The sequence below is a fragment of the Xenia sp. Carnegie-2017 genome, unplaced genomic scaffold (genome assembly GCF_021976095.1).
Source record: "Xenia sp. Carnegie-2017 unplaced genomic scaffold, XeniaSp_v1 HiC_scaffold_23, whole genome shotgun sequence".
NCBI classification, from domain to species: Eukaryota; Metazoa; Cnidaria; class Anthozoa; order Malacalcyonacea; family Xeniidae; genus Xenia; species Xenia sp. Carnegie-2017.
Genome location: NW_025813486.1, coordinates 17,264,383 through 17,275,082, shown reverse-complemented (window position 1 = coordinate 17,275,082; position 10,700 = coordinate 17,264,383). Strand labels below are relative to the sequence as shown.

At 33.2% G+C, this 10,700-nt stretch overlaps 1 protein-coding gene across 1 annotated transcript; it reads right to left on the bottom strand.

Moving 5' to 3' along the window:
* Nucleotides 1-235: 235 nt before the first annotated feature.
* Nucleotides 236-9,209, bottom strand: LOC124449475 (neuronal acetylcholine receptor subunit alpha-7-like). The gene is made up of 8 exons (XM_047000391.1): nt 9,072-9,209; nt 6,739-6,802; nt 6,437-6,600; nt 6,292-6,336; nt 3,757-3,866; nt 1,137-1,893; nt 897-986; nt 236-734 (listed from the first exon to the last, which is right to left on the bottom strand). Exons 1-8 carry the CDS (start codon nt 9,075-9,077, stop codon nt 516-518), a joined length of 1,455 nt encoding a protein of 484 aa, XP_046856347.1. The 5' UTR covers nt 9,078-9,209; the 3' UTR covers nt 236-515.
* Nucleotides 9,210-10,700: the final 1,491 nt, after the last annotated feature.

Below are 10,700 nucleotides of genomic sequence, written 5' to 3'. Positions count from 1 at the left end.
GGAATGTTTCGATGGTGACTTTATAAACGTTAATTGTGTGACTATGATCTGACAACCCCTATATCGGGCCCTTAGGTAAAATATTGTAGTGATGCCTGTTTGTGATATCGACATAAAACATTGAAAATGTTAGCAAAAATTTTGTATTCTCACTTGTCTATTAAGTCGAGTAAGTCTGAGCACACATAATGCTTTAACCTTCACAAGTTTAAGTCGTATGAGAATCCCCAAAACATTAACATACTAACTCATTTTATTAGACGTACATGATGTACTTTGCAACCGCTTTGCAAATATGATGAAACACCGGTTTGTTTTTCTAGTTAAATTTCTAACATTCAGTGCGAAAATTGTCATGTCCGACAATTATTTTTGTGTAACTATAATGTGTAAGCAATAAAAATTTACTGTTAAGCTATTCAAAAATTTAGTATCACGGTTAATATTCGATTACATACTTTTGTGCCATCCAATGTCTTGGTGTCGTCTATCAAATAACAGTCCTTATTCTGAATTTAGCTAATAATACAAAATAAAACAGAAAAGAAAACGAAAACCGCTAAGAAAAAGAAAAAGAAAGAAATATCAAGTTGCCATTCTGCTTTGACTTTCCAATTTTGGGGGCGGTTTCCTTCCTTGAGATATTTTGCGATGTCTTTAAGTTCTTGTAAGATTTCAGCATTTACGTCATTCGCGCTTTGAGAAATATTTTCTTGTACATCATCAATATTAGACTAAGAGGTAAGAAACGACATTTGTGACTTGATGGCGTTTAGTGAAATACATAAAAATCTTTTTATATTTGTTCTATGATGTTTAGTTGTGTTTTTGGATTGATTTTACGCAAACTTCACTAATAAGGAAAGAATAAAAACAATTTAAGTCAACATGAATACCTCAACCGATATTCCATTTTCTACATGAGAGGTTGATGGCTGCTCGCTCGAATCAATGCCACCATTTATATTTCCTTCACGATTGGTGATCTAAGATGAATGGGAAGTCTTGAGTAAGATGAGGGAATGCATCAAAAACCATTTATATTTTGTTCTGTCAAAATGCTAGTTTGTGGTTTATGAATAATTTCATCCAAATTTCACTAAACAGAAAAAAAACCACTAATAACCTACTCTCACCTGTTCACTCCTTACTATTTTAGTAGTGTTGTTCGTTTTCTGATTGTGACTACTTTTCCAACATTTTAACCACTTCCTCAACTGTTGACAGAAATCTTTGGGACCCATTGGCAAAGGATCAGGATATGGGCCGTGATTTAGTCGCAGGATAACAGCAGTTGCAATAAGTGATAAAAATGTAGACATTTTGACACAGATAAAAATTAAGGTTAACATAGGTCTAGAATCTGAGGTGACTGGTGTCCGCTCGTTCACGACAAGCATAATCACATATAGACCAATCACAACTGAGATCAAAAGCGATATCCTCTCACCAGAGTTGGCAGGAAAACAAAATGAGATACAGGTCAGAGCTGATAGCAACATTGTTGGGATTATTATTGTCAAGACGTAATATAGCGATTTTCTTTGAAATTCAAAAGTGTATGTAAGGTCATGGAATGGAAATTTACAGCACGTGTAGTTAATAGAGGAACGTGTAACCTTCACTGATTTATACTTCCAAAGAGAATTGGATTCCATGTGGTTCATAATGATGCCGCCGGTCTCCTTCGATTCTTCTAAATCCAAATCAGAGCTATCGTATGCCCACGAGCCAATTCTCAATTTACATTTTTGGGTATCAAACGGGAAATTTTTTATATCCATGTGACACACGGACTGCAAGAAAAGAGGAGTAGCCAAACTGACGTTACCATTAGATTGTACTCTGGCTTGATAACTGAGGTCGTACATCTTTTCACCTTGTCCATTGGCGCTACAAAAAATAAATCAATTAGAGTTGAGAAAATCCAATTTATCCAAAATATGATTTTGCAATCACAATTTGCTACGGAGTAGAATCTCATTCCAATCAGAAGGAGCAAAAATAAAAAAGTAATAAAATTTATTAAAGTAACTTATGTCCAGCTTTGTGATTAGTTTTTTCCGTCTGCATATATTCTTATGTTTTACTGCAGTGAATAATTCTGTCAAATGTATTGTCTCCTGTTAAACAACCCCATTTTATTCATTACAGCGTAACCATATACCTTCTTTTTTGTTTTCCATAGGCATCTTACATTTTAGTCAAAGCTTTCTATACCTTTTTTTAGATATTACACTGCTGCCCTAGACGTCCTTGCACAACACAAAAATTAATGTCTTGCCACCCTGTCATATGCTTTTTCCAAATCAAAAAGGATACAAGTTTGCACTTTTTTATTCTCAGTAGGGAGCAAACAAACGGTCAAATTAGGGCCGGATTAACATTTTGCGGGGCCCATGGCATAATATCAGTGCGGGGCCCTTGCCCCAACCCCTGTGTTTACCAAAATGCAATAAAAAACTGTTTTTTTAACTCAAACAATAAAACCTCGTATTTTGGCCTATTTAAACCAATACGTTGAATATAATTCCAATTTACAATCACGTACGTATACCAAACATTACATACCAATATTTGACCGTCAAATAAAAACATTACTTCACACTAATTCACAATGACAATACACAATTGACACCAACAAATTTCCTGTACACACAATACAATGACGAAACAACCAGATAACAAATACGGCTAACCTGACGTTTACTCCTCATTTGACTCTGAAGATGACTACTGCTAGGGTTGCCGAAACGTCAGTCAACAACAACAAAAGCAATCCTTCTCAGGACTATACCAACTTGGATGACCTATATTTATAAACATGTAACGATACTACCGGGTTCAAACCATTTACTTTAGTTTTCAAAACATTTACTCTCAGTGATAAACTATTTTAGTCTTCAATTTCTCTGTGTTGTAATTTCTTCCTGTTTTTAGTTCAATTTCCATCAGTGTCTTGTAGCATAATATGCAGCCCAACTGGTGGCGGTTGGTTTAGCCTAACTTTATGTAGTCTAACTCTAGTGGCGGTAGGTTTAGCCTAACTTTATGTAGTCTAACTCTAGTGGCGGTTGGTTTAGCCTCACTTTATGTAGTCTAACACTAGTGGCGGTTGGTTTAGCCTAACTTTATGTAGTCTAACTCTAGTGGCGGTTGGTTTAGCCTAACTTTATGTAGTCTAACTAGAAGTTATTGGGGATTGTATTTGCGTTAACCAATCTGCGTTCAAAGTCACAGAGCTGATTTGTATTTTCGTTTTAGAAGCATTTTCACGAACAAAGCCCTTTCTGACGCAAATGTCTGCATTTCTGTATGCTTGGGGATGATGGAAAAAGGCTAAACGTTAGGCTCTTTTAGTTCTCAAAAAATATTGTGGACTCAGAAAGTGCTGAAGACGTTCTTGTACGAACCGCAAGCATAGTATTTAAGAATTTATAGTTCGATTACTTCGTTTTGAAACTCAGTGGTGCATATTTAACTGGCTTACTGACTGCAGTTTGCTATCTCATCATTTATCTTGGTCATAAACGCAATTAAATGGCTGTTAAAAATAACCAAACGCGTGTTAAAAACTAAATAGCGCAAATACTTAAATCAATACAGTGACACTGAATATTCCTTATTCTGTGTCATAAGTGGAGGGAGATTAATGTACATATATATAAATGCTCGTTGAGCATTCAGTCTAAATATCATAAGATCTATGGTACTCAGTAGAATGAACATCTTGCATGTTTATCTACATTCACTTACTTATTATATAGTGTCAAGTCAGGTGTCCATATTTTATTTAAGCTGATATGAATGTACTCGTGTTCTCCATACTCGCTTGGACTCCACTTGAGCTTACTATCAATCCAGTGCTGGAACAAAAAGTCATAAACAATTGAGAATGACCTTAGCTAAATAATTAAATTTAAAGCAATTTCTCAATTTTTGAAAAGAAGTGTTAACAAACTTCATGTGTTACAAAATTAGATTTGCTAGGCAAAAGCAAATTATTATGGTCCGACATATAACTTTTATAATTTAAGTTTTGCGAACTTGCACAAGGATGAACACTTAACAAAGCTGTCAGAGTGTCATGGCTATCATATATAAATCGGTGGGTAGCAATGCGAATATCACTGGAGCAATTGTTTTGTTAACTACGCTGTACTGCTGTCATTTTTAGGCTATTGTACGTCCAATCACCTCTTTTTTGCGTTGTCTTTTATATCAGACTATAGCGACACGTTTTGCAGCGGCAGAATCGTTTCTCATCGTATTTAAAAAAACCAGCTAACAAGATGTTATCACTCTGGAAAAATTCTAAATCATTCGATTCGTGTGTCAGGGGAAGTCTCCGGAGTTTTTGTGTTTAAGACAAGTCTTGGAAACTAAAGTATTGGAAACAGAGTCATGTGTCACAGGCTTTATGAGTTAGCTATTAAATGAGTTTTGTGGAATGGAACTGCCTTGGACATTAAGAGATGGACCTAGCTTAGAGATGAAGCGGCTTTCGTGGATGGATAGTTCGTATATATTAGGAGAAGATGACCGAATTTTGAAGTCGTCAAAGTCGGCAGAGTGATTATTGGTCTTCATGGGTAAACATACTGGAATTGATTAGACTGGATAAACGTTTTCCTGTCCGAGGAGAGATATCCAAATGCTCTGATATTCCTGGTGTGTAAATGGTGCGTGGTTTTACCCACGTATGACGACGAAGAGAAATGTTGAAATTTATGTAGATATACATCACCAGATTTCAGAAGTTCAGGGACTCTATCTTTGAAATGAAAGAATGATGAAAATTGTGTCAAAGAGCAAAAGACAAAACGAATATTGAGGTGAGAACAAGCAGCATTGCACAATCGTGTGATTTCAATTCAAATCTGCAGGGATTGTGAGCCGGTGAACGATAGGCAAAATACGTAATGATCTTTTGTACACTGTGCATATGAGGTTTAGGTTTACGTTGTTAAGTAAATGTCGGACAAGTTTATAATAAATTTGGAAAGGTAAGCTATTAGAATGGAACAGTTTTTGGACGACTTCAAGTTGACGTCGAATCATAGGTGAAGCAAAGATGGAAAGTTGGGTGAATGTGGCAAGAAACTATGGAGTGTTTTTATGTAAAAAGTATGAAGCTATAGAGGTTTGTAAAGAGACCAGTGAAATTGGCTTTCGATTAACAGAAGTAGAGAATCATCAAATAAAGCGCGTTATTTTGCCGTCAAGAAAGGGAAGTTTGTCATCATTTTCCACTTGAGACGTAAAATGAATGCTTGGATGTTGTTTGTTAAATGAAATCAAGAAGAAGACGTACATGCTCTTAGGAAATAATCACAAAAAAAGTCTCTACGTATCGTTGTCTTGAATAGAGAGGGATATTTCTTTAACAAGGATTTCTCATGGAAAGACATGAAGATACTGGAAATAAGGGGGCCCAAAGGGCTTCTTATAGTTACGTCATCAATTTGTTTACACAATATACATGTAACCCTTGAATGAGAAGTGACAGCTCTTAACTTGAAGTGATAATATTCAAATTCATCTTAATATAAAGGCCATAGTTTTTTTCAACAAAGCAGCTACTTTTGCAACAGAGCGCTTCATTTTTAATGTTCAGATACATGAGATGGGCCGTTGGCGATCAGATACAATACATTAGCCCTAAATTTACATATTTCAGAGGACTAAGGGTGGTAGCATTCTTGTTAGGCACAACGAATGGTTATAGTATATATACTGTTAAAAGTATAGTTTAGATAGTTCAACTGATGTGAGGCAGATTTTGTTTAGCCGATGCAATACTAGGCTAGCAACTGCATAGTCGCATGATCCGCAATTAATGATCATGTTGCAATAACTTTATCATTGAAAAATCACACAAAAAAGTTCTCCACCAGATAAGTTACTATTTGTGCCACATGAATGAGTCCCAGTCAGTCTCTATAGACCCAATTTTGATTGCCCTGGTTTACTAAGATAATCTGGGCAATATTTCAACTGCTCTATCCAATGACCCTCGTACCAATCCACGCGGCACTCGGAAAACTGCTGAATGCCGAGCAAGATAAAATGATATTTTTTTAATTCTTAATGTTAGCAGTGATATTTCATTTTTTTGGATTTAAGAGAAAACTTACTTTTTTAAATCAAAAGCGATTCCTTTTTTCACACAGCATTTAGAAAATTATCTCAAATGTAATAAGTGTGTAGTAAAATTTCTAGATTTCATTTATTTGCAACTTATAACAATTTTCCTCAAAGGAAACCTTTTTGTGTGGTGTTTATATTTACCGTACGTGCCCAAACTAAGGATGTTGCGATTTGGGATGGCTCATTCTAAAGATAAAATTAGACACAATTTTTCTTAACATTTTATATCACATTAAATGTAAGATTCTTGAATCAAAGTTTCTTCATTGAAATACTTATCACTAACCAAATTTTGCAGTTGGTGATAGGTCATTGAAAACCAAACTTTAACCGGATAAGAAGTGTTTTTAAATGGAAGTGTATCGTCATTCAAGGGCCTTGCGTCGTTGTTGTAGTTTCTTAACAAGTCGTTAATCAACCGTACTTTCTGGTCTCCGATAACTGCGCTTACTGAGAAGAAGAAGCTCGGTCAATATTTGAATTATGTAAACTTGAAAACATGGCTTCATAACAAAGAACTATTTAAACGTAGTTATACTTCAATGAAATACATAAGGAAACAATATTTGGATGAAAGAATTCAAATACCTTTATACAGCAGCAACAGGAGCAGCAGGCTATATTCCAAGTTCATCGTGGCTTCACCAGCAAACTTTACAAGCAAATAAATTTTAACAACAGGTGAGTTTATCTTAACCCTTTGCAAAAAATTGGCTTTTAGTTTACATGGAAAGTTTTGAACTGTAATAAAGCACAAAGGAATAGGTAAGTATCATCATTTCGTAAAAGCACTATTGCCAATACACATTTAATATACACGACAACTTTTTTGAAAATAGACATGTTTCGACATCTCATGATGCCATCTTCAGTATGAATGAAATAATAGGTGATACAGGGTTTATATAAAAGTAATATGATACATAAATTAGAACAATAAAAAGGAAATAAGATAATATAATGAGAAGCGTCCGAGCGTCATTCGATAACTTCCTTTCTTCCTTTGTTCGCTTTTTGATTGCGCTGCGTAATAGTCGTCTGCGTATCGCAAAGCTATCTTGGTTGTTGACATTTGGTAGTGGAAAGCAGAGAAAGCATAAAGGTAGTGGAACACAAAGGGTATAGTCAGTAAAAATGTTTTGCCACTTAGGAGCAGTTACAATTATGAAAAATTTTTAAGCAAGCTCGATGCTTCTGATCGTTGATAATAGATATTTAACATGGAACATATCGTACTTTCTATAGTGCACACCAAAGTATTATATGATATGTACAAATGAATACTGTCAGATTATTTTTATGTATTTGCTTGAGTACACTCAAATATATCTGCCTTATATAAAAAGTTACTCCTGCCGATGAAAAGTTTTCATGCTACTCTTCCTACAGAAAAGATATATTTGTAAAGTTTATCAGAAACGATTCATTTGTAAAAATGTTGTAGAACTGCATGCAATTGCTAAAATCTTCTATATAAAGAGCTTTGTATACTGAGAGCACAAATGTTTTTATTTTAATCAGCAGCAGTTCCAATTATGAAAAAATGTTATGCAAATTCGATGCTTCTCTATATTAGATATTTAACATTGAACATATCGTACTTTCTATGGTGCACATCAAAGTATTATATGATATGTACAAATGAATACTGTCAGATTCTTTTTATGTATTTGCTTGATTTATCAAATAGTAAAGGTATTTGTAGAGAGCATCTCTGTATCCTCAAACAAACTTTCAATATCAACTTGTCATGTTAAGTATGAAGCGCATGACTAACTTTGTCCAGTAATTGTCCTCAAAGAATTTTTCCATCTTAGTTGTAATCAGTCCCTGTGATAATCGAGTTGTGTGAGACTTGTGAGACTTGATAAAATATTTGCAATATGTGAGTTTACTAAGAAGAACATCTATTATAAATCAGTAGCATCCAGTGGAGATCAATAAAGTAAAACAAAACAGAGAAGAATAGCTAAGTATCAAGATTTGTAAATATAATTGCATAATTGTTAATAAATTTCAACAAAATTTAACAGATTTTTTCATGGATTACAGAAAACTTGGCATAATCAGCATTTTTTGAGCTCATTCAAAAGTTTGATCTTTTCTAGTATGCTTTTTAATTCAAAAGAATGACTCTTGTGAAAAGACTAAAGCCAAAAATATCGTTGATTTTATATTATTTATTAAAGAAAGCATGTGTAGTCTTAACTCAAAACGTTTTCAGTTTACAGGGAATGTGTTATTGTTAAGTACATACAAGTTACCTTACAATGATTTTGTTACAAGGATTGTGTTACTAGGAAGTATATACAAAAATAAATCGTATATACTTCCTAGTAACCCAATCATTGTTTGTACTTCCTAGCAACACAAATCCATGCTATCGTTGTTTGAAAACGTCATGAGTCAAAACGAAACGTCATTGTCTTTTATTTATTAGTTTTGTGGCTTTTTGAAAATGATTTTTGGGCTCTAATCTTCATATTGAACGTATGATTGTTCCGAGAAGTACTAAACTTATGAGTATAATTATTATTGGAGTAACAATAAAGTTTCAACTGTTCCTGTGTAGAGTGAATGCCACAAATATTTTTGCTTTGTTATGCAAAGTCTATGCTAATTATGTATTAAATATACAATGTAAATATGGAGAAGTACTTGTATACAAAATGAACCATAATATTGATCGAAATATTAAGATTTAACATATTTTTACTACAAATGTGAGTCTAAATTTGCAGTAATTATTTTTTGCTAAAAATGCCTTTATGCTAATTTCTTAGATCGTCGATTTTTGTCTGTATTTAGTTTTTACAATAGTGACTATGGATGTTAATCCTCGAAATATATCCATTTATGTTAAATCTACAATGCCATTATCACAAACATATATCCTTTTGAAAGTTATTTATCACCCTAACCTTCATATCTTTTCTTCGTTATGTTTTATCCCTGGTCACTGAAATTTTTCTCCAAACACAAGCTTGTTGTACTCTTTACTTTGCAATTGAAAATACGAAAAGTAAAGAAATAGGGTACTCATCTCTTTTTTAACGTGCATATCTTACGTGGGCATGCAACGACAAATTTTTGATCCAATGAAATATTTGCTTTAATAGCATCTCGCGTGGGCGTCACGAAACAAATGAAAATGAAACTTTACCGCATTTTAATACTTTCACTCTGCATGATTGACTTCAAATTAAAAACGCGAAAATCGATTTTCTTAGCGATACTTCTTATGGTCCGGCTGTTATTGCCGTTATCAATCATTATACAACAAAACTACAACTTATATGAGTCGACTATTTCTTGAGCTATGAAATTTGACATCTTATTTTAAATAATTTCTTATCATTGATTTGCAAGCAAAGAACCGTTTGCAATTTTTCAAACAAAGAAAGTTTGCTAAGCCAGTTAGAGTCCATAACAGCATTGATAAAATATTCTTTTAATCAGACCTCTAACATGCTGACATAAAAATCATATATTGTGTAACAGTTTCATTTTCTTTTTACACATAACGTACAAAAAAATTATTTCATAACTGTAGATAAAATTGCATTAAATTTGCTTACATTGTATGTTTAAAGAAACATTTTCATTTTGGAACAGTTTGGGTGGGTGAAAAATTATTGAGCAAAATTTTCTTTATCATAGGCATGCTTTCTTAAAAGAAGTTACTTAGCTGATAATTTTTATCAGAAGAAAAACGTCTCCACGAACAAGGCGTAAAGAATCATTTGGCAACCGCTTTAACTTTTTATATAAAGTAAGCGTTGATGCTATTTTATTAATAAATATTGAAAAAAATCTGGAAAAGGAAAATTTTCTGTTGATATTGCTTTACTCCAAATCACCATTTCTGATTATTTTTATTTGCACACCCAAAATGTATATTTTTCTGTGGTCCATATCTTTTATTTATTTTTATTTTTAGTTACATTTATTTAAACACGGTAGTATCTCAACTTGGATCCTAAAATAAAGCTACATATAAAAATAAAAAAGTTGATTTTCAGACAGCCGTATGATAAAATAAAATTAAAAAGTATACTACATCTAAGTAAAAAATAAGCAAACAAACAAAAAACAAAGTATGAGCTATATAAAAATAAAAAATAAAAATAAAAATAAATAAGAAACAAGAAATAACACGGCAGTATATGAGGGTGGAAATAAAATAGTGTGAATAAGTCGCTATAATCAGGTAAAATTTCTTTAGTTTGTCGCTTGAGCTTGTTAGTTGAATTTTTTTTATACTAGTGTTTTCAAGTGGTGTTTTTAACGTTTGGAAGCCACCATGAAGCAGGCTCCACATTTCTGTCAAAGGTTATATAATAAGGTGTGTCCAAGGCTTTCAAAATTTTCAATTGAAGCTAGTCTTTAAGTATTTTATTTCGATAATCATTATATGTTTTTCTGATTTATCGGTAGGCAGTTAATTATATAACTCATTTTCGCTAGTCGGTATTGTGATGAACTTTGTATGATTCCCACAGTTAGTTTGAGGAAGCTCGTAATTTTAGTAATCGCATTTTATTGATCAT

Excerpts from the sequence above, each read along its gene's own strand:
- LOC124449475 (XM_047000391.1), bottom strand. Across the intron at positions 6,601-6,738 it reads CCTGTTGCTGCTGTATAAAG|TAAGCGCAGTTATCGGAGAC; the intron begins GTATTTGAATTC and ends TCTTCTTCTCAG. Across the intron at positions 735-896 it reads AAAATGGAATATCGGTTGAG|TCTAATATTGATGATGTACA; the intron begins GTATTCATGTTG and ends CTTACCTCTTAG.